Here is a 24,111-nt window from a genome sequence, read left to right as displayed (position 1 = left end):
CGCACGCACACACACACACACACACACACACACACACACATCTCAACAAAATCAAAATGAAAGTTTATTGTCAATATGTGTAACAAGCCCAGGATTAGTTTCCAGAACATAAAGAAGTACTTCAAATGGCTAAGAAAGAGGCAGACCACCCAGATTTTTTTTAACTAACTCAGAGTACCTGAGACAGTTCACAGAGAACAGTGGAATGCATTGTAAACATGAAAGTGGTACTTTAAAATTTAACAGCTATGTGTGTGCTCTTCTTGAGTCTTTAACATAGAGAGTGATTCTGTGAACAGTATTGGGAATTGAACACAGAAACCAGGGCCTCACACATCCTAGGGAAAAACTGAGCTACAACCCCAGGCCCTTTTAAATTTTATTTTGAGACAGAGTCTTGCTAAGTTGCTGAGACTAGCCTCAAGATTGAGAGCCTCTTGCCTCAGCCTGCTGTGTAGCTGGAATTACAGGCATGTGCTACCACACTGGGTACGAGCCTTCCTTTTTTAAAAGAAATGTTTGAAATACTTTGAAGTTCTGTAGAATTTGATTTTTATTATTAACTTGGTAAATTTTAGACTCTACAAGTACTGGCAAACATTCACAATAATGTTGCCAGGAAATGCCCTGGTCAGCCTTTGTATAACTGCTCTGTGTAACATTTTAATGAACACCATGGTGAAGGCAATTTGTTGCATTTCTTTGAAGAATGAGAGGCACACTTGCTTTATGATAAGTAAATATGCTGAGAAGCCTGTTTTCATTGTTCACTATTTAATGTTGCAAAATTACTTTTATGTATCCTTCTTATGTATACATGTTACTACTACTTTCCCATTCACACTCCTGTTGTTACTCATTAAAGTTCAGTGCTTAGAATGTCCTGGATTCTATCATATATGTATATGTGTGTACATGTATACCTCTGTTTAAGTTTCTTTTTACTTTTGGCTAGAGTGGTGTTTCTGGAGTGAGTAAAATGTGGTCTCTCTCCTAGAGCGTCCTATACCTTTTGACCACATGATGTACGAGCACTTGCAGAAGTGGGGTCCTCGCAGGGAAGAAGTGAAATTTTTTCTTCGACATGAGGACTCCCCAGCCGAGAACAGTGAACAAGGTAGATAAATACTTTCTTCCTCATTTGCTAACTTTTGCCATATAAGTTAATTTCAGAAAAATTGGAATAAATGCTAAAGTAAGTCATTCACACTTTTTTTTGACCCTTTCACTTACAAGGGTGGTGAGAGGGAGAGTTAGTATTTCATGTTTTTAAAAATTCTGTTATTGCAGGTTAAAACCGATTTCCTTCTCAGGACTCTAAATTGGTCAGATAATGCACTCAAATATATAAAAGGACGTAGTGTGTAATGGAATTATTTTAAATAAGTACCAAATGGGCCAAAATATCTAGATTTTAAAATAAAGCCATGAGGGCTGGGGATGTGGCTCAAGTGGTAGTGCGCACACCTAGCATGCGTGAGGCACTGGGTTCGATTCTCAGCACCACATAAAAATAAAATAAAGATATTGGGTCCACCTAAAAACTAAAAAATAAATATTTAAAAAAAAATAAAGCCATGAAATGAGTAGAAAAAGTTCTGAGGAAAAGTTTTATTTTTAGATTGAATTAAGCCTAAGTGTAGCATTAAACCATAAAGACAAGACCGAGAAATGAATTATTTAAAACAAAACAAAAAAGACTACCCAACCATAACCATCCTGAGCAAAGTCAGAAGACAATTTATGAGCTGGGAAACAGCATGTATACCTCATATTGCAGAGGTCTGCTTTCCTTTCCTTGTAAAGACTTCCTAAAAATAGGGGGCTAGGGTTGTGGCTTAGTGGTAATGCTCTCACCTAGAACATGTGAGGCACTGTGTTCAGCACCACATAAAATAATACATAAAATAAAGGTATTGTCAATTGATCAACAAATATATGAAAAACTGTTCAATCTCTCTAGTAATTAGAGAAATGCAAACTAAAACTACTCTAAGATTTCATCTTACTTTTGTTAGAATGGTAATCATCAAGAATACAGGCAACAATAAATGTTGGCAAAGATGTGGAGAAAAAATTACAGTCCTACATTGCTGGTGGGACTGTAAATTGGTACAACCACTCTGGAAAGCAGTATGGAGATTCCTCAGAAAACTGGGAATGGAACCACCATTTGACTTAGCTGTCCCACTCCTTGATTTATACCCAAAGGACTTAAAATCAGCATAATATAGTGACACAGCCACATCAATGTTTATAGCAGCTCAATTCACAATAGCTAGACTATGAAACCAACCTAGGTGTCCCTTAATAGATGAATTGATAAAGAAAACGTGGTATATGTACTCAATGGAATATTACTGGCTTTAAAGAAGAGTGAAATTATGGCATTTGCCAGTAAATGTTTGGAGTTGGAGAATATCATGCTAAGTGAAATAAACCAATCCCACAGAACCAAAGGCTGAATGTTTTCTCTAATATGTGGATGCTAATTCACAATAAAGTGTGGGGGGGCACTAGGGAGGAATAGTGTTATCTTAGATTAGGTAGAGAGAAGTGATGCGAGGGGAAAGGAGAGGATGTGGTGATAGGAAAGATAGTAGACTGAAACAAACATTATTACTCTGTGTATGTATGTGACTGCAATGACCAATATGATCCTGCTACATGTGCACTCAGAAAAATGAGAAATTATATTTCATCTCTGTATGATATATCAAAGTGCATAAATGCATTCTGGTGTTATATATAACTAATTAAAACAATTTTTTTTAAAAAAATAAAGGTATTATGTCCATCTACAACTAAAATTTATTTAAAAAAAAAAGAGTTCCTAAAAGTTGATAACATGCCTAAATCCCCAGTTACTGGGGAGACTCAGGCAGGATGATCCCAAATTCCAGGCCAGCCTGGGCAATTTAGCGTGATTGTCTCAAAATAAAAAGGAGTGGGTGCCGCAGTCTGGCTGGGCACAAATCACGAGCCACTGAAGCAGGAACAAACTTTATTTTTGAACTGCAAGAAAAAACCTCACACACGCTCCTGGGGAATCCTCCCGAAAGCCACTGGCGGCTCCTGCATGAACCCCCAGCCGGAAATAGCTCCCCGGGAAATCCCTCCTCCTGCACTTCCCCAACCAATGGGAACTCTCGGGGAATCCCCGGAAATCCCCATGAGAACTCCAAAATAGCGGGAGAACTCAAAAGTAGTGACAGAGGCGGATATTTATGCCTCGCCTGTCCATCAATACTGTTGGCAAAATGCCCAGGGGCCATACAGACTGGCTGTGGCTCTCAGCATCTCCCCCCTTCTGTTTAATTAAACAACAAGTAATGTGGCTTAGGGACCGTGCCTGTTAGGTCCAATTCAACATATGGTCCTTACCCGTTATCTGATGAACTGACCTCTAGGCATCAGCCTCCTGTCTTAAGTTGGTACCACTGCAATCGGATCATACCCGTCACTGACTACCGGTCCAGCATACAGCCATACTTGTGGATAGGCCTTTGCACCAGTGGGGGGGGTGAGGTTCTTTGCCTCACTTCTGTTGGCCCCCAAATTTGGCCTTGGTGCCAGTGGGGGGGTGAGGTTCTTTGCCTCACCTCTGTTGGCCCCCAAATTTTAGACCATCACTAGTAGAAGGGAGGAGGATGAAAAATGCCATGACACCAAGCCAATTGAGGGCTCCTTTGAAAAATTATACCACCGGTGACACCATCAGCAAAAATACTCCAGCACTACCACAATGCACTGCACCAACAGATAGTTCACAATTCATACAAGTGATACATAGTTCAGGCAAGTTCTGTAAGTAGTTCAAAGCAGAGGAATCTGTCAATACATCCATTTCCTCCCAAAGTAAATCGACTCCTTGATTGAGCATTACTTGTTGAGTTATTATTCATTGATGCATCAGTTTATACAGTTTGTTGTGATAACTATTGAAGAAGCTTAGTTTGGTTTTATCTTTGTCTTCACCGGCACTGGGATGAAGATAGGAATTCTGGCAATGATGCTAAGAAAAAATTATGTAACATTCCAACAGGCACTAAGAAAAAAAAATTTTTTTTGAACAATTTACATTATTCTGAACAGAATTATTAAATGTAATGAGAAGGAAAGGTGAAAGTAAACAAACAGATCTGTTAACCTCCTTATTTGTTCACATATTAAAACAATTTTCAACAGCTGTTTATCCAATCTAAATTAAACCATAAAAATCACGTGAATAAAAAAAAAATTTGGATCCATTTATTCATGAGCGCTCCTCATATAAGATATATGGACATACACACATACAGACATACAACACAAAACAGAAGTGTGCGCACATAACATACAACATATAAGACAATAGTAAAGGCCTTGTAGCTTTACCTAGGTGAAATCTCCATTGCAATGTTTAAAAACTCCAAAAAATAAAACTGATCAGAAAAACATTAACCTATGTCTGTATGAGCTCAAAAATAAAATAGAACTTTATGATGTGGGAAAAGGCAATAATAAAATAAATATTGAAAAAAGCATCCTGGTTAATCACTGTCGCATTTGTAAGAATAGCCAAACTGGAGCTCTGGATATCAGCTGTTATGGATTTGAGTCAAATCACCTTTTCTTGTTTTTGTTTTTGTTTTGGTCCATAGAATTCGATTTGGTTATTTTCTCTGGAATCCAAATTGGCTGTTGTTTTCCCTGTGGAAACACACAAACAGAACCCCGACTCCAGACAATCACTGGGTCAGGACCTTAGTTAATCTCTCTGGAATCCAAATCGGCTGCTGTTCTTCCTGTGGAAATACACAAACAGACCCCCGACTCCAGACAATCACTGGGTCAGGACCTTTCCATTGTCCTGTTAGAATATCCTTCCAAAGTACCTTAGGCTTATGTACATTTTTTGGCACATATGCCTTTCCGTTGCACTAAGCCCTGATGAATTTTTAAAAGTTTAGAGTAAAAAGGGTTATTTTAAGTTTATCTTTGGGGGATATATACCCCTTTCCAATTCCCTCTTTTTGCTTTAATAAGTACATTTTAATAGTTTGATGAGCTCTTTCAACTATGCCTTGTCCCTGAGGATTGTATGGGATTCCTGTTATATGAGTAATGCCAAATGATGAGCAAAATTGTTTAAAAGAGGTAGAAGTATAACCAGGACCATTATCTGTTTTTAACTGTTTTGGAACGCCCACAGTGGCAAAATTTTGTAAGCAATGAGCTATAACATCTTTAGTTTTTTCTCTGGAATGAAGGGAGCCCATCAAACATCCGGAAGAAGTATCAACTGTAACATGCAAATATTTTAATTTTCCAAATTCTGGCAAGTGTGTGATGTCCATCTGCCAAATATGGTTAGGTATCCGTCCTCTAGGATTGACTCCAAGATTAACTTGTGGTAAAAAGCTCACACAATTTTGACATTGTTTTATTATTTGTCTAGCTTGTTCCTTAGTTATTTTAAAACGCTCTTGTAAAGTATTAGCATTGACATGGAACCTTTTATGAAAATGTGTAGCTTCTTCTAGTGTAGAGAAAATATGTACGTCATGTGTAGTTTTGTCTGCTAAATCATTGCCCAAACTAAGGGCTCCAGGCAATCCTGTATGTGCCCTAATATGTCCTATAAAGAATGGATCTTTTCTGTCCCAGATTAGACTTTGTATAGCAGAAAACAAAGAGAAAACAGTAGAGGAAGGGGAAATCCTACCAGCATCTTCAAGGGATACTACAGCATTAACTATATACTGACTATCAGAAAATAAATTAAATACAGAATCTTTAAACATCACAAAAGCTTGTAAAACTGCATTAAGCTCTACCTTTTGAGCTGATTGTTTGGGTACTAAAAATGTAAAAGTTTGATCAGGGGTAACTACTGCTGCTGTACCATTATTTGACCCATCAGTGAATATATTTGGAGCATTCATGATAGGGGTTTTTCTTGTCATTTTTGGAAAAACTACAGGATGCTTAGACCAAAAAGACAACAAAGGATTAGATGGTAAGTGATTATCAAATGAAACATTAGATTTACACATGATTATTGCCCAAGTATTTAACTCATTAGCTAACTCATCAATTTGATCCATAGTATATGGAGTAATAATTTTATTGGGAGAAATGCCAAACACTCCCTTTGCTGCTTTTATTCCTTTGAGTATTAATTGTCCTACAGCCTCAGGATACCTAGTAAGAATAGTGTTAGGAGAATAAGATAAATGTATCCACAATAATGGACCATCTTGCCAAAATACTCCTGTAGGAATATTTTTTGTTGGTATTACAATAAATAATAAAGGCAAACTTATATCAATTCTATCCAAATGCATATTTTCCATATATGTTTCAATAATGCCTTTCTTGCTTCAGGAGTTAACATGCGGGGTGAATTTGGATCTGATGGACCTTTTAGGATATCAAATAAAGGTCCCAACTCTCCTGTTGGTATGCCTAGATAAGGCCTTATCCAATTTATGTCTCCTAATAACTTTTGAAAGTCGTTAAGTGATCTGAGTTGATCTACTCGTATTTGAACTTTTGGTGGACAGACCATGGTTGAGGATAATAGAACTCCTAAATAATTAATTGGAAAATTTAATTGTACTTTATCTATTGCTATCTCTAGATTATAATTTTTTAATAAATTTCTAAGTGTGGCATAACATTCCAGAAATGTGTTTTTATCTTTGTGTGCTAACAATACATCATCCATATAGTGAAATATTTGTAGTTCAGGATTTTGATTTCTACGTGGCTGGATTGCTTTATCAACATAAATTTGACACATAGTTGGGCTGTTAGCCATCCCTTGAGGGAGCACTTTCCATTCATATCTCTGATCAGGACCTTCATGATTCAGTGCAGGGATAGTAAATGCAAAATGTGGACTATCCTCAGGATAAATTGGAATTGAAAAGAAACAATCTTTAATATCTATTGCTAAAACATACCAGGTTTTTGGTAAAGCAGACAATTGGGGAATCCCTGATTGAGCAGGTCCCATAATAACCATCTCATTATTAATGGCTCTTAAATCTCATAATAATCTCCATTTACCAGATTTCTTTTTAATGACAAAAATGGGAGTATTATAGGGAGATACGGAAGGTTGTATATATCCCTCCGCTAATTGTTGTTTGACCAGGTCATGGGCTGCTTGTATCTTTTCTTTAGTCAGGGGCCACTGAGGAACCCATACTGGTCTATCTGATTTCCAAGTAATTTTAATTATCTCAGTGACCCCTTCTGAAAACCCAGTCTATGTCTATTTATTCCTTGATCTATTTGAATTGGTGCTGCTATACCTTGTTCTCCTAATCTTTTTTCTTCCCTGAAACCTTGTTTAGCCCCTAATAGTGGGCGCATTTGGATTGATGTTATTTGTTAATGTCAAACCTAATTGATCTAGGACATCTCGTCCCCATAAATTTGTAGGAAGATGATCCAGTACATATGGCTGTATAGTTCCTTCACATCCTTCAGGATCCTTCCAATTTAATACCATTGCACTTCTATGGGGATTAGTTGCCACTCCTAGGCCTCGAAGCGTTTGAGTGGCTTGTTGTAATGGCCAATGTTTTGGCCATTCTTGATGAGATATGATGCTAAGGTCTGCACCTGTATCCAGTAGCCCATTAAATTCATGTCCTTGAATATTTAGTTTTAGCATTGGGCGAGAATCTAAATTCAAAGACAGCATAGCCCAATCTACACCTGTGGAGCCTAAACCCCTGGAACCTCTTTCCATAGTACTACTGGAAAATTTATCATGTAGGCTGGATATTATTAATAACTGTGCTATTCTATCTCCTGGTGAAATTACTGATATACCCTTTGGAGAACTAGCTATAATTTTTATTTCACCTTCATAATCGGGATCAATTACCCCGGGACTTATCATAAGTTCTTTTAGTGTAGAAGAACTGTGTCCTAACAATAAGCCTACTGTTCCTTGGGGAAGAGGTCCTTTTACTCCTGTGGGAATGATTTGAACTCCCATCTCTGGAGTTAGTACTGCTCTGGCGGAGGCCCAGATGTCCAACTCTGCGCTCCCTCTGGTTCGTCTGATGAGAGATCTGATGGATAATGTGTCCCGGGCACTACCCTGATGGTGTTGCTAGGTTCCTCCATGGTGTTTCTGGGTTCCTCCAGTGCCCCGTACATTTGTGGTCATGGGCCCCGGAGCATTGGGCCCCCCTGTCCGTTTTTTGGCAATGGAGCCCGATGCCTTTCTCCACGATATCGTGGGTAAACACCTGGTCCTTGTCCATTTTTTGATAACGGAGTACCCTCTATGGTGGTTTGAGAATGGCATTCATTAGCCCAATGTCTCCCTCTACGGCATTATGGGCAAATACCCGGTGTTCTATTCCTTTGATACCTAGCTTTGTTAAACCCTCCTCCTATGGGGCAACTCCTTTTAAAATGTCCTGTTTGTTCACAATTGTAGCATGTTTTTGGCCTGGCATCTAAAGCCTGTTGTACTGCTGCCAAGACTTGTCCTTGTTCATTAATGTCTCTACATAATTTAATATATGTGTTTAAATCTTCATGTCTCCATGGTATAATGACTTCTCTGCAGCAACGATTTGCTTGGTCATAAGCCAGTTGTTTTATAAATGGCATTGCTTGTTCTGTATCCCCCAAAATTCTGGAAGCTGCTTGAATAAGCCTATCTACAAATTCAGCATAAGGTTCATTAGTTCCTTGTATTACCTTAGATAATTGACCTTGTAAATCTCCATGCCCCTGTAAAGTTTTCCATGCCCTAACCGCATCTACAGCAATTTGTGCGTATATGCCAGGAACATATTCAATTTGTTGCCGTTGACCCTCATAAGGTCCTTTTCCTAACAACATATCTAGATTTCTTTGAGGGTAACTGGCTGCTGCATTTCGCCTACCTGTCTCCCTGCAAAATTCCTCATTGGCAACCTTCCATAACAAATATTGTCCTCCATTTAGCACAGATTTACACATGCTAGCCCAATCTACTGGAGTCATGTCCAAGTTAGTAATGGATTCGACCATGCTTACAGTGAAGGATGCTTGAGGACCATAGGTTGTTACAGCCTCCTTTAACTGCTTCACTGTTTTGAACTCTAACGCATGGTGAATTCGCTGCCCTCCTGGGTGCTCAAGTACAGGGCATGTAAATCTTTGAGGTCCTGTCTCAGGAACCCATCTATCAACTATGAGGGTTGAGGGGGTTGAGGGCCACTCAGCTATCTCCATAGGTGGAGCTGTTGGTTGAATTACGCCCTCTGGTGATAGAACGGTGTTAGTAGCAGCCTCCTCTTGTAGCTTTTTCCCTAATAGATGTTTCTCTTCTAAGCTTTCTTCCTTTAAATTTTCTTCCTCTGTCTGACTAGCTTGAGAGACCTTCTCTTTTGCTCGATCTAAAATGTCTTTCTCCATGATTGGAACCTCTAACAATTTATTTAACACTCTTTCAGTTTGTTTTTTACTAATTTCTAATCTGTTATAAAGATAACACAATCCAATAAGATAACACAAAACAAAACCGAAACAGAATGAAACAAAAACGGAACAAAAAATCGTTGTATCAGTTTTCCTATTTTCTTGACATGTACATTTGTGGTCTATTTCTATCTCTTCCTCAGGGGCAAACAACTTCAAACCTTGAGCCAACCATTTTTCCCAGTCTGCCTGAGAAAATTCTAGGGATAGGCAGCTTGAAACAAAAACAAATCAAAACAAGAACATATTGTTTTTTAAAATGGTCACCCATTCTCTCGCCTTCCCTTAGGGGCAAGCAATTTCACTTACCCCGAAGCTTCAGACGTTCCCCGCACAAGCCGCCAAATGCCGCAGTCTGGCTGGGCACAAATCACGAACCACTGAAGCAGGAACAAACTTTATTTTTGAACTGCAAGAAAAAGCCTCACACACGCTCCTGGGGAATCCTCCCAAAAGCCACGCGGCTCCTGCAGGAACCCCCAGCCGGAAATAGCTCCCTGGGAAATCCCTCCTCCTGCACTTCCCCAACCAATGGGAACTCTCGGGGAATCCCCGGAAATCCCCATGAGAACTCCAAAATAGCGGGAGAACTCCAAAATAGGGAGAACTCAAAAGCAGCGGCAGAGGCGGATATTTATGCCTTGCCTGTCAATCAATACTGTTGGCAAAATGCCCAGGGGCCATACAGACTGGCTGTGGCTCTCAGCAAGTGGGAATATATGGCTCTGTGGTAGAGCACTTGCCTAACATGTGTAAGGCCCTGAGTTCAATCCCAAGAATCAAGGGAGAAAAAAACTGAAAAGAATGGGGAAAATACACATAAAGTTCACAGAAAAGGAAATACACATTGCCCTAGAATGTGTGAAAAGATGCCATACTCCTAATTTAAAAATGCAGGGACAGCTGTACTGAGATGCTCTTTTTTTACTTGTCATGGTGGCAAGGCTCAGCACGGTTGCTAGCTAGCACCTGTTGATGGTGCTGAGAAACAGGCCCTGTTCAGCAGTGCTGGGGCATAGCAATGCTCTGCAGCACTGCATACAGAGAAACCCTGTGCCCTGGCTTGGGCCCCCCTGGAGATGTGCTCAGGGACCAGAGTATGGTGCAAAACCCGTGCTGCCTTTTCTGTGACCTTGAAAAGAACAGCTTTGTGATTGCGTGTGGATGTATAAAGTGCCTTTTCTATATCTATATAAAAGAAAATTGTGCCCCTCGGTCTAGCTGATCTCTGCTTTAAAATCATCTCCCTGTGGCTGTAAGCATTGCTGACTTTACAGAACACTGTCACATCTGTATTTTCCTTCACTGCTTCTGGTCATCTGGAGTCAGGCCCCCAAGGCTCTGGACAAGGGCCTTCCTCTGTGGGAAAGTTGCCCTGAGAAGCATTGCTAGCTCACAGTGGAAGGACTGCTCTAGCACTAAGGGTTTATTTTAATTCTACTTGAGCTTTCTAGGTATCTGTACCCTCCCTTCCTTTTTTTTTTTCCACTTTAAGAAATCTACTTTAATTCCAAAAAAGATTAATCCAGAATGCACTGTATATTTTGTTTCTACTCATGAAGTGAAAGAGTGAAAGTAACAACTTTCTATAAGTAATAAAAGTTTCCTTACTTATGTATTCTACATATGATCATTACAGCATAGATTTAAGAGTCCTAATAGGATTAGAACATCTTCTTGCAACTATTGCTTTATGCCTAAGAAGGGTAAAGACCACATCTGAACTTGTAATGACCTCCAATCTTAAACTCATTATAGTGTCCTCTGAAGAAACTGTCCGTAAATTCTTAATGACCTGATTCCATTTAAAAAAAAAAGAGAGAATGGTTTCAGCAAATGTGAAAATAGAAAATCCTGCTATTTCTTTGTCAATTCATGATATAAGAGGAAAAAAAGAGATATTGCATTCCTCTATGGAAAAAATAGATTTGGAGCAGTGTTCTGAGAGGAAAAGTATCAAAAAGTCTAAAACAGCCCCTTTGCTCAGGGCAACAAAAGTGACTTCCATGTGTTTATCTTCTGAACTGCTCAGTAACTCCAAGTGATTTTCAAATTGGGAGGCAAATCATTGGCATTAAGTTCATCAAATTTAGATCGATCTTGAACAGGGACATTATAGAAGTCAAGAACATCTCTGACCCTGCACATCTGGTAAAGCATGGAGTTAGGCACTGCATGGCCCAAGTCATCAGCCAAATGTGCCAAGAGATTAAACTTCATATGACAATCTTCCAGGGAGATATCCTGCCAATTACTAGGAAGGGATGAACCCAAAACTTCTTTCATATGAGATTCCAAACGACTCTGAAGTTCTTCAGGAGGTATGTATGTTCGGCTTCGTAAGGGAGGACACACCAGAATAGGCTCTTTTTTTACTTCTTCTATCGTCACAGTCTCCACTGGTTCTTTTTCTTTTCGACTTTCACATTCGTGTGGAAGTGGATATTCCAAATGAGCCATTAGTTTTCTGACACCACACTCGGTGCCCGGCACTCGCTCTGGGTCGAGACCAAAATTCTCTGCGCGTCGTCCCTAAGGCTATCCACGTCAAGCCTCTTCTAGCAATGCCGGACACACATAACATCGCCATTTTCGCAAAAGCCTGTACCCTCCCTTCCTTAGCTATACTTAAATAAAAAGTTTTATTTCTCACTTTTATTGATGTGTAATTTCTGTATGTAAACCTTAGTGCCCCGGAAAAGGGTTATTTTTTCACTCCCTCTGCTGCTCAGTCTAGGTGTGGAGATGATAGTACACTCTAGAGAAGGGCCCTACCCAATGTATTTTGTCACCATCTCAAGTTCAGGTCATGATAAATCTTGAGACTCAAAAAGATCTTCAAACTGCTGCTAGACAACTTAATTTGATTATAGGTATGCGCACATACCTATATGTGCGGGGACTGGGCCCCAAGGTGCTGAGATCCGTGTGCCATCGAGTCAGACAGAGCATTGAGAAGGATGTGGGCCTTGAGGAAGAATGGGGCATGAGGGCAGAGCAAAGGCTATTGCATGCCAGGCAGGGATTATGTGGAGGGCCCCTGAGGGGCCAAGCAAGCTTGGGTGGTGGGGAGCACCCCTTCTCCATCCAGGCTAGATCAGGAGTTTGGTCAGCACTGGAAAAACTGAATTCAGTACTTATCCTTCACACTGCACTACCTGGATCATTCAGTAGAGTGCCTGTCCCTTTGTCAGTGCCCTTCAAATCGGCTTCACTAGCATTTCTAATGTTACCTACCCAGATACCCACCCTCGCTGTCCCTTTCTCTCCTCCAGTCAGGCTGTCTTGCTCATTCATTGTCTTGTGTACCCTGACGCAGAGTCCCGACCACCTGACCCTGCCAGGCTCCACCCTAGGCCTTGTTCCTGTGCCGGTGCCAAGATGTGTTCCACCCCTCAGCTGAGGAGCATCTGGCAGGGAGAATAGCTCACACACCATGTTGCCTCTGCCCTGGCCCACTCTGCTGTGCTCATGACTTGTCTCCCCAGCTTATGTTCTAAAACCACATGTGGGACTCAAGACTTGTGCTTCCTGCTGAGGGCAAGGCAGTTGTCTCTGATTGGTGTCAATTAAGAAAAATCTCAAGTGAATGTTGCATAGAACTATAGGAATCAAAAGAAGTAAGAGACAACTCTTAACTTGAAGGTTGGGGACTCTCTGTTTAGAAGTCAGAGAAGAATGTAGAGGACTTTACTTCAAGTCCCCTTTACACTTGGGAAGCAGAAGCACAGAGCGGTGAAGTGAGGGCCACCTGTCTAGCCAACCAGAGCCAGGAGGTGTGTGATGGAGGTAGGATCGAGAGCACGTGGGTTTCCGCCTGGGCCTCCTGGTGGGACCTTGACAGATGATTTCTCACCCCTGTGCCTCAGTTTCCTCATCTGTAGAGTGCATAGGTTAAGAGAGGTACTGTGAGTGCATAGAGGGCTGGGAGCATGGTGAAGCACTCACTAAATGTCAGCTTGTTATTATTTTCTGACTCTGAAATGTAAGATTATATTAAGTTTCTGCTTTACCATCAAAGATTAAGTGGCACTTGGTATAGTTTAATGCTGTATATTTATAGTGTTCTAATTTCTTGTTAGTTTACTCTTTGGAAGAGGAATAGTATTAAATTACCCTGAATTTCTTGTTCCTTAAAAATACTAAGAAAAATAAAAATTTAAAGTGTAAACTGATAAACACCGTAGCTTTTGTAATCGCTTATCATTATTGTCCCCCAAGGAAGATTTTTTGGATATTATATTCTTTTTTTAATCATTTTTATAATTTGTTCAGAGATACGAAATTAAGGAGTCATTTAAAATAAAAACATCTGATAAACATAAGGAATCCTCTAATATTTGGAATCCATAAGATTCCAGTTCTCCTGTGTGACTCTCCACATGTGAACATTTCTATGATTAGATATGTGGATGTTGGGTTCTTACTTGTCCTTCCTTCTCCTTCCATTAGCTATACTGTTTATACATTTATGTACTATATATCTTTACTTTGTACATAAAGAGTGAGGTTTTTTCTTAACCCCTTAAGCACCAGCTTCTGCCCTGTGGGGCACTGTCACCACCATTTTGAGAATACATGGTTTAATGAAACCATACATCCAAAATGTGAATTTTGTTTACATTTTCAAAGTAGGCAAGGAATAAAAGGAAAACATTTTTAAACATTAGGCATGACCCTTAGGTCATGTGTTCTTGGGTATTAAAATAGCTCTGGGCTTGTCTCTTCTTTATGGCACCAACTGCAAACCAGGTGGTCAGGCAGGAGCAGCCCTGCAGCACCTCAGAGACCCAGGACCTGCTCTGCAGAGCCACATACTGCTGCATCCTCACTATGCTTTACCTTTTTCAAGAAGGTGCCAGAACAAATAGGGAATTTTTCCAGTTTAAATTGATGACTTTTTTTAGACAAAAAATTTAATTTTTACAGAACAAAGGGAGATTCATGACATTGTCAGATTGGCGAGGGTATACCATCTCAGTTTTAACCCAATAAGTGTAGGTGAGTTTTTTTACATCCATTTTTTCATTAGTGGATAATAAATTCTGTTTTAGTGTCTTCTGAAATATAAAAGCCTTTTTTGAAAATTTATTTTATACTGTGGTAAAATATACTTAACCCCAAATTTACCATCTTTGCCATTTTAAGTGTTAGAAACCTTTTGACAAGTCAGTTTCAAGATTGAGATAAAATGTAAAAAGAAAGGATTCCATTTAACAATTTTATGTTGGTTTTTTGTTGTTGTTATTGTTGTTTTTGTTTGGTACTGAGGACTTAACCACTGAGCCACATCCTTAGCCCTTTTTATTTTTTATTTTGAGACAAGGTTTTACTGAGTTGTTTATTAGGGTCTCAATAAGTTGCTGAGGCTTACCTTGAACTCAAGATTCTCCTGCCTTGGCCTCCGGAGTTGCCAAGATTATAGGCATGCACCATTGTACCTAGCTAAACAATTTTATGAAAGATGAATGTGGAACAGTTTTTAGCTGTGCTTTTTTTGGGGATGGGTACTGGGCATTGAACCCAGATTGTTTTACCACTGAGCTATATCACTAGTGCTTTTTGTTTATTTATTTTTATTTTGAGATAGGGGCTCCTTAAGTTGCTGAGATAGGCTTTGAATTTGCGATTCTCCTGCCTCAGCCTCCAGAGTGGCCTGGATTACAGGCATGCACCACTGTGCCTGGCTCAACTGAACTAAGTCTTGACTTTCTCAACTTGGCATTTTAGATTTGTGGTCAATAAGTATTTAAATAGAGAAATGGGAGAATATTGTTTTTTTTCCTTATATGCATGTTAGTAAATCTGGTTCTTTCATTTCTTTTAGGTAGCCGTCAGACCCAAGAGCAAAGAACTCAGAGAAATGTAATAAATGTACCTGGAGAAAAACGCACTGAAAATGGGGTAAGTCATGGTGAACTGTTTTTTTTTTTTTTTTGGTACTGGGGATTGACCCATGGGCACTCAACTACCAAGCCACATCCCAGCCCTTTTTTGTATTTTATTTCTTTTTTTAAAATATTTTTAGCTATAAATCGACACAATGCCTTTATTTTGTTTTTTTATTTTTATGTGGTGCTGAGGCTCGAACCCAGGGCCTCACACATGCTAGGCAAGTGCTCTACCACTGAGCTACAACCCCAACCCTTTTGTATTTTATTTCAAGATAGGGTTACTCACTGAGTTGCTTAGGATCTCACTAATTTGCTGAGGCTGGCTTTAAACTTGCAATTCTTCTGCCTCAGCCTCCCAAGCCACTGGAATTATATTTATATCCCAATGCACCCCACTGAATTGAATTTTTTTAAAGTGGCTATTATAGAAACTAATGGATTTTTTTTTCCTTTTGGAGGGTTCTGGGATGAAACTCAGGGCCTCACATGTCTAGACAAGCTGTCTACCACTTACTGTATTCCTAACCCCAGCAACTAATGAATTTAGGTTGTAATTGATTTTTATTATTTTATTTTATTTTTTAATATTTATTTTTTAGTTGTAGGTGGACACAATATCTTTATTTCATTTTTATGTGGTACTGAGGATCGAACTCAGTGCCTTACGTGTGCTAGGCAAGTGCTCTGCCTCTGAACCACAACCCCAGCCCCTATCATTTATTTTTAAAGAATTATTTGAGGGAATAGAAATTCTCATTTCCATTATTAATGATTTAAAAATATTTTATGAAATTATAAAGAAGCAGTCCCTAAGTGATTTTTGCCTGTCTACACTGGTTCATAGACAGAGTCTCCACCAGAGCAGAACCCTCTGTCTTCCTTCCACATGCTACCCACTCCCCATCTTAGAGCAGTAGACATGTGCCTGATGTATATAGAGGAGCAGAGGGGTTTCTGAATTAGTTGTTAAGTGGCATTCTTACTTCATGTCTTCAATGTTGATAAGATGGGTAGTGAGTGAAGTCTTCTGAACAGCTGGCTCAGAGAGAGGTGTCTTCCTTTGTCACTCTGGTGCAGAGGTGATGAGCAGGGTAAATGTTGGTTATTGGTGAGGAAGAAAATGGAGAGTTAGCCAGGCTTGGTGGTGCTTGCCTATAACCCTAGCTACTCAGAAGACTGAGGCAAGGAGGATCTTAAATTCCTGGTCATCTTATGCAATTTAATGAGACCGTTTCAAAATAAAAAAAAAAAAAAGTGGTGGGGGCATAGCCCTGGGGATAGACCACCCCTGGGTTCAATTCCCAGTACTATACAAGAACAAGAAAGGAAAAAAAGAACAAGAAATGAGAGCCTTTTTAAGGATGTGCATTGAAAGAAAGAGCAAGTAGGAAATTTTAGTAATAACTTTTACAAGTTGTTTAGTAGTTTTGTTATTATACATTTTGCAGATATGTACTGCAGAGCCATGTGTTATACTAGATTATATTTTAATTTCTTTTTGGTTTGAATGTCATAGTCCTTTTGTGGTCAAGGAAGAAACATCCTTGATATCAAGATTGTGGTGGATTCTCCTTTCCTACATTCCAGAATATAAAAATCATTGCACAAGTTCCTCCTCTTACTCGTGCCATCTGACTTATTTGTGCAGCCCAGCTCTACAGCCCTGTATCAGTCTGCCAACCTTCTCTACTTGAGGAGTCTTAAAGAGTAGAGGCATTGATGGAAATTATGTTTCAGTAAATTGGATGGAGTCTAGAACACTCCCATGTGACTGTGTTGTCCTGCCAGGTTTGAGAACCTCCAGGTCACAGGTACATACTATTGTAAGCATTCAAAATTTACTTGTCTAGCAGAGGTTTGAAGATCTTTTTGAGTCTCAAAATTTATCATGACCTGAATTTGAGATGGTGACAAAATACATTGGGTAGGCAGTGTGTTAAGGTGGAGTGACTGTGTTTATATGATACATTGAGGGGACTCAGAAGGAAAGGATTCCAGTGGTACAATAAAATACGAAGGCCGATTTTGATGTGATGGGTCTATGATCTTTTCTTACTTGATGAAATTGATTTGTTAATTTCGAAATAATGTATACATTTTAAGAGCAACAAAACTGAAACCTGAAATCAAAAATTGAAATATGTATATACACTTTATGTGAGTTTATAATAGAGGAAGATATGAGACCTGGTCTAGAGGAATAATCTTGTGCTGGAAGCATCACATCAAAGATGTTGCTGTCTTTTTTAGTACACACACCTACCTTTTAAGCCTAGTAACACATTCCCTTGTAAAATACTTCCTTGTCTACAAAGCACTTTTACATGCATTTTTAAATTAATACTATGTTAAAAACATCTTTCCCAAAAAAGTTTTGTTTTTTTTTTTGGTGTGTGTGTGTGAGTATATATATATATATTCTATATCCTTGGTATAGAATAATGGTACTACTAAATTGCTTCAGCACTTGGGGCTGAGGCAACTCAGAGCAGATCAAGTGGCAGCTATGAGGAAAGGGTGGGTTGGAAGCAAAAGGCAGGATGCTGAGTTAGTATGATTCATGGCCATTAGCAGCTGCTGAGGCAAGAGGCTGGGAAGTTCTAGTCTCTGAAAATTGCAGGCTAATCTGTGTGGCGGCTTTTTTTTTTTTTTTTCCTTATAAAGGCACACTGCTTTATTCTCATTGTATGTTCCTGTATTGGGGTTCCCAAGAATACCCCCAAATTCCAATTTGCTAGGAGGACTCATAGGATGATGTACTATAGCAAAAGGACATAACCCAATCAACAAAGGAGAAAACACTTTCTGCTTAGTGTCCTGGAAATACTGTCCTGTTTTCTTAACCAATCTAGCTTAAAATAAATTGGTTTCTGCTTTATTCCTATATACTATGCAAGTTCCCAGGACCAGTTAATCTTGCCTTCCATGTTTTCTTCTAAGAGAGTTTTATAGTTTTATCTCTTGCATTTCTGTCATCTGTTTTGAGTTAACTTTTGTGTATGGTATGAGGTAGGGATCTGTATTCATTCTTTTGCATGTAAATATCTCATTATTCCAGCACCATTTGGTGAAAAGACTGTTCTTTATCTCACTGAATTTTCTTAACACCTTTGTCAAATCAATTGACCTAAATGTCTGTTATTTTTGGAAGCCCCCCTTTTACATTATGGTATCCAGGACTTAGCCATACCTGTCAGATAACATTTTAATTGTCTAGAAAAAAACTTATAGACTTCTGCCAGGGTAGGAAGTCTAGAAGGGGAGGAGATCTAGGGGTTTGCCTGCTGTCTTTTACTCAGTCTGCCTTACCTCAGTGCTCTCCATTTTATTCGCCTTTACAGAGGTGTTGCCAATTTCTGTGGCCATGACCATCTGTGATATGACTGGACTGCTAATCCAGTTTCACTTCTGGCCAAGGGTTGTCTCAGATGTACTAGGGCACAGCTCATCCTACGCTGCTGCTTCCGGCCTGGATGTTGTCTGTGCTCCTAGAGTCCTACTTCTTGGTTTGGGGAACTAATTAAATTAGGATCAAATAATCCTCCACTTGGAGCAAAACTAGGTACAGATTTCTTTTAATCTCTCTGAATTTCTTTTTAATATTTTCATTTTCTGTTGTATTCAGGATATTTGTAAATATATCAAAGGTGATTACCTTTGTCCTCAGCCATGTCCATTTGGCTGTTTAGTTCACATAAAGTGCTTTTTAATATTTATTGTAAAAAGACAAGACAGGGGCTGGGATTGTGGCACAGCAGTAGAAAGCTTGCCTGGCATGCGTGGGGCCCCAGGTTCAATCCTCTGCACCCATAAAAATAAATGAATGGAATAAAGGTATTGTGTCTAACTATAGCTAAAAAAATTAAATAAATCTTTTAAAAATAAATAAATAAAAATAAAAAGACAAGAGAGTTCCTCCTGTACTTACAAATCTTATACTTGATGAATGTTATCTATAATATATAAGGAACTCTTAAAATTCAACCAGAAAATACACATCCTGATTTTAAAAAGAGATGGACGAGAGATTCAACATTCCCTTGACTAAAGAGGATATATGAGTGTCAAGCTCATGGGAAGGCATTCAACATCATCCCTTGCCTTTGGGAAAGCACGAAGCACTAGGATGTCTGACGTTAAAAGACTGATCATAGCAAGTGCTGGTGAGGAAGGAGAGAGTGGGAACTCTTGGGCATCGCTGCTAGGAAGGTAAGACTCCATGATCTACAAAACAGTTTGGCTGTTTCGCTAGATTTAATCAGTTATACAACCCAGAAATTCTCCTCCTAAACATCTGCTGGAGTGAAATGAAAGTAGATGTCTGTGCCAACTTGTGCATCAAATGTTCACTCCAGCTTTTGGAGTTCGAGTGTCCACGTGGGCAGAGGCCTCAGGGCAGAGCCAGCTTTGGTGTTCCTTCAGTGCTCAGAGTATCTGCTTTCTTATTTTTTAAAAAAATATTAATATTTTAGTTGTAGATGGACACAATACCTTTACATATTTATTTATGTTTATGTGATACTGAGGATTGAACCCAGCGCCTCACACATACTAGGTGAGCACTCTACCACTGAGCCACAACCCTAATTGTTTATTATTGTGTCAACTTGGTAATGCTTTTAAAAATATCTTTCTTATGTGTTTTTGTCTTTTATTTATTTATTTATGTGGAGTTTTTTTTTAGTTGTAGATGGACACAATGCCTTTATTTTATTTTTTATGTGGTGCTGAGACTCGAATCTAGGGCCCTCCACATGAGAGGCAAGCAGTCTACTACTGAGCTACAACCCCAGTCCCTGTCTTTTATTTATTTTTTGGCTCTGGGTAGCGCTTACCAGTGAACTTCTCCACAGATTCTTTTTTTTTTTTTTTTGAGACAGGATCTTGCTAAGTTGCTAAGGTTGGCCTCAAACTTGAGATCCTCTTGCCTTAGCCTCCCAAGGCACTGGGATTCCAGGCGTGTACCACCTAGGCTTATGTTGTGTTTTAGATGCTGTTATTGCAGGTGCAATTTAGAGTGTCCTGTCCACCATGCTGCTGGAAATAGTCCCCCCCGCTGTCTTGCTTGCAGTTGTCTAGCAGTGGGGTATGGTGTTTTTCTTATTCTGTTGATAGCTCTATTTTCCTACTGATCCCTTAGCCCTGGCTGTTCCTAGCATCTTGCCTTAGGTATAAATGTGTGTTGAACTGAACTGAATTGATGTGGGTGAGTTTTGATCACCCACATATATATAATTTACACTTTTTTTTTTTTAAAGAGAGAGTGAGAGAGGGGGGAGAGAGAGAGAGAATTTTTAATATTTATTTTTTAGTTCTCGGCGGATACAACATCTTTGTTGGTATGTGGTGCTGAGGATGGAACCCGGGCCGCACGCATGCCAGGCGAGCGCGCTACCGCTTGAGCCACATCCCCAGCCCCTAATTTACACTTATAGTATATATAGTTTACACTTACAAAACAAAATGACATTTTGTAGTAGTACTGCATGGGGTAGGGTTATATAAGATATATATGTTTTAGATATCTAATTGGGTCCTGGGGGTTTTTGTTTGTTTCTTAGTGCTGGGGGTGGAACCCAGGGCCTTGCACATGCTAAGTATGTGCTGTACCATGAGCCATGACCTCAGCCCCAATGGGCTCTTTCTAATTTGCGAGGTTTAGTGCTTATTGGAATATGAAATATTCAATTTCCAGAATACAGTGATATGTTAAAGAAGCAAGAGCCTTAGTTTTACTAAACATTTCTTATATATTGATGTTATTATCACTTTTTTATTTGCTTAACAGACAAGTAAAAATACTCTTCAAACCTGAAAATTTATAACCTTGAAAAGGTAGGGAAAAAGAGGAATGACTTAATATTTTAGAATATTTCATGAGCATAAGTAGATTTTATCCTAATGATTTTGCATGAGTTGTGTTTTAAGAATGTTTGTTAGTTTTGAAATGACATTATGCTTGAGAAGCCACATATACTTTAAAAAAATAATTATAGCGTTTTAAAAAATATTATGACAATTAAATTACAGTGTAATTACAAATAATATAGGATACTGGACATTCTATCTAATTCTTTTTTATAGTAAGAGATTCACATAGAAGAAGAACCTATAAAACATGTCAGTATAAAGAATTACTAAGGGTTACTTAGGGGATTAAACCCAGGCTTAGAATTTCTCTTTTATTTTTTTTTAAGCTGTTCTATCCAATTTATTTTAATTTCAGAGAGACCAAAGAAATTATAAAAGATGTGTGGTAGAGGCCAATTGGAGTCCCTTCTCTGATTTGATAAAGAAAAGCTGTTTTTAGAGATATGTATATATGTATATATATACACATGTGTGAGTGTGTGTGTGTGTGTAAATATATTTAAGTTGTTGATGGGATTTTTATTTATTTTTTTATTTATATGTGGTGCTGAGTATCGAATCTAATGCCTCACACATGCTAGACATGCACTCTACCACTGAGCCACAACCTGGCCCTGGAGATAGGTTTGTAAAAAAATAAATTGTCTGAAAAGTGTAGAGAAAGTAGAACAAGCACCACAGTAGTAAGGCATGTTTGATCAGCTGCATCGAGGAGGCTATCCGGAAAGATGTCCCAGAGAGAGCAATCAGAGGCTTCTGCAGAGGCAGAGAAGAAGCGGGAGATTTTTTGGTAGTAGCTGTAAACTGGGTGGGTCAGGAAGGAAGGAAACCCTGAAAGAGGGGGCAAACAGAGTACTACCTGGGAGGTGCTGGGTCTTCATTTACTAAATGCTTCAACTAAATTCTACAGATTTTAAGTGAGCTGTTTCAGAGGGGTCCTGGTACAGTCTGTAGCAGTGAAGGATGGACAGGGAGCTGGGGATAGGAAGCTGCCAGGAGGCCCAGCCGCAGGAGGCCCTGGTCTGTGGTGCTCCAAGAGCAGTCATCACTACTTGAATCCTGGGGAGAGAATCATTTTCAAAGAAAAATATTGGAAAGTAAAATTTACAAAGCGATGGTGATATAATCACAAAAGGTGTACAGCTATCTACAAATTACAATTTAGAAAAAATATGTCTTAAGATGATATCTTAAACCAGAAACATTATCAGCTAACAAAATGATCATTATAGAAATCTTTTTGTCTGTGTTTTTGCACATGGGGGATTGAACCCAGTACTGCTCTCCCACTGAGCTGTGCCCAGTCCTTTTTTATTTTTTGTTTTGAGACAGAATCCCACCAAATTGCCCAGGCTGGCTCGAGCCTGTATTTCTGCTGGGCATGATGTAGTGCACACCTATAAACCTAGCTAGTCCTGAGGCAAGAGGATGGGGAGTTTGAGGCCAGCTTCAGCAACTTAGCCAGACCCTATCTAAAATAAAAAAGTAAAAGGGGCAGGAGATGGGCTCATGATAACGTACCCCTAGGTTCAATCCCCAGTACAAAAAAAAAAAAAGTCAGTTCATTAGCTCTTAAAATCGATTCATGACTGCTTCAGTGAAGTTACCCTTAGAAAGATGAGGATGAGGTTAGGCTTCCTCTGGAGTGCCCTGGCAATGTTACCCCAGCCATTACTACCCTCCAAAGCCCTTCAATGCCTCTAGGCAGGAGACATTTAATCTATTTTGTTATTTCTCAAAATCTTCCAAAAACTGTCACTCTTATTTCATTACTCTTTCCTCTTATCTCACTCACACTCTTTTTTTTTTGCTTTGCTGAGGATGGAGCCCAGGGCCTCATGAGTGGTGGGCAAATGTTCTACCATTGAACTTCATTTCCAACACACTCATCATTCTCTCTTTATTTTATTCTCAATCAAGTTATCTTTAGCATTCCTAATTTTCAAGGGGGAGGATTAATCCTTTCCTGTTAGGTTGAACTGTATGAAATTGTTGATGTATATGGCCATATAAAAACAATATTTTCATGTGATTAAGGTAGTAACTTTCCATGGTGTTTAGAGTGTTTACCCTCTGATGTGATAAATGCTCTTGGTCAGGAGCAGTCAAGAGTGCCTGTGCTGCAGCCTGGCACATAGACAGTGGCAGTGTCCTCTGTGTGATGGAAAGATCATCTGCCAGCTCTCAGGGGTTTAGCTAGGGTCCTGGTCTGCTATAGACCCACCCCAGAAGGTCAGAGCAGCCAGTCACCAGCTGCCCAGAGCTATAGCTTTCTTATCCCTAAAATAAGCTTAAAACTGTTTACCTAGGACTTCTGTAAGCTTAATTAAGGTATATAAAAATGTTTATACAATCTGCATATGTGCTGACATGCAGTAGACCCTCATTATGCATTAATTGTGGACTCTCTAGAATTCATAATTAATTTAGAAGTACTGAGTTCTTCCCGTCTCTGAAAGTGAATAAACATCCTGAATTCAGAACAATTGTATGGGCAGTTCCTTTGTGAATCAGGAACAATTTCAGGAAGCAGATGGTCTTGCCGCTAGGTCTTTCTTTAAGGATAGGCAAAGTTTAGAAATTAGGGGCATGGGAATTATAGACATCAGGAAGAATGAAACAAATACCCATGTGGGGAGGAACGGGAAGAGGCAAGCCCAGGCATGAGAGGGTAAAGAGCACTTAAGCAACAGTTTGAATGTCAGGCAAGGGAGGTTCAAATCAGTGGCCATGCTGGGGTCACAATAGGGAATTTAGGGAGGAAGCCAGCCCTGGGAAGAATGAGAGGAGTTTGGCTGGAGAGAGGCTGGACTGTAGTGGAAGTGTGCTTTCCAGTATGACCCGAGTGCTGCAGCAGGCAGGACAG

At 39.4% G+C, this 24,111-nt stretch overlaps 2 protein-coding genes across 4 annotated transcripts in view; one reads left to right on the top strand and one right to left on the bottom strand.

Annotated features, from left to right (window-relative positions):
* Positions 1 to 24,111, top strand: part of Ppp1r13b (protein phosphatase 1 regulatory subunit 13B) — an 86,377-nt gene that overhangs the window by 34,719 nt on the left and 27,547 nt on the right. For all 3 annotated transcript variants that reach the window (XM_078050975.1, XM_078050977.1, XM_078050976.1), the window contains exons 3-4: positions 998 to 1,117; positions 15,308 to 15,384. In XM_078050975.1, the coding sequence (XP_077907101.1) occupies positions 998 to 1,117; positions 15,308 to 15,384 (197 nt within the window). The remainder of the gene's footprint in view (positions 1 to 997; positions 1,118 to 15,307; positions 15,385 to 24,111) is intronic.
* On the bottom strand, positions 10,970 to 12,073 carry LOC101974227 (large ribosomal subunit protein mL50). The gene is made up of 2 exons (XM_005334654.5): positions 11,974 to 12,073; positions 10,970 to 11,891 (listed from the first exon to the last, which is right to left on the bottom strand). The coding sequence occupies exons 1-2, from the start codon at positions 12,068 to 12,070 to the stop codon at positions 11,509 to 11,511; spliced, it is 480 nt and encodes a 159-aa protein (XP_005334711.2). The 5' UTR covers positions 12,071 to 12,073; the 3' UTR covers positions 10,970 to 11,508.

This window comes from Ictidomys tridecemlineatus, chromosome 5 (genome assembly GCF_052094955.1).
Source record: "Ictidomys tridecemlineatus isolate mIctTri1 chromosome 5, mIctTri1.hap1, whole genome shotgun sequence".
NCBI classification, from domain to species: Eukaryota; Metazoa; Chordata; class Mammalia; order Rodentia; family Sciuridae; genus Ictidomys; species Ictidomys tridecemlineatus.
The sequence above is the reverse complement of the archived record's forward strand: the minus strand, read 5'-3'. Positions and strand labels throughout refer to the sequence as shown.

Excerpts from the sequence above, each read along its gene's own strand:
- LOC101974227 (XM_005334654.5), bottom strand. The coding sequence starts at position 12,070 with ATGGCGATGTTATGTGTGTCCGGCATTGCTAGAAGAGGCTTGACGTGG. Across the intron at positions 11,892-11,973 it reads TTGGTCTCGACCCAGAGCGA|AAAAAGAACCAGTGGAGACT; the intron begins GTGCCGGGCACC and ends AAAGTCGAAAAG.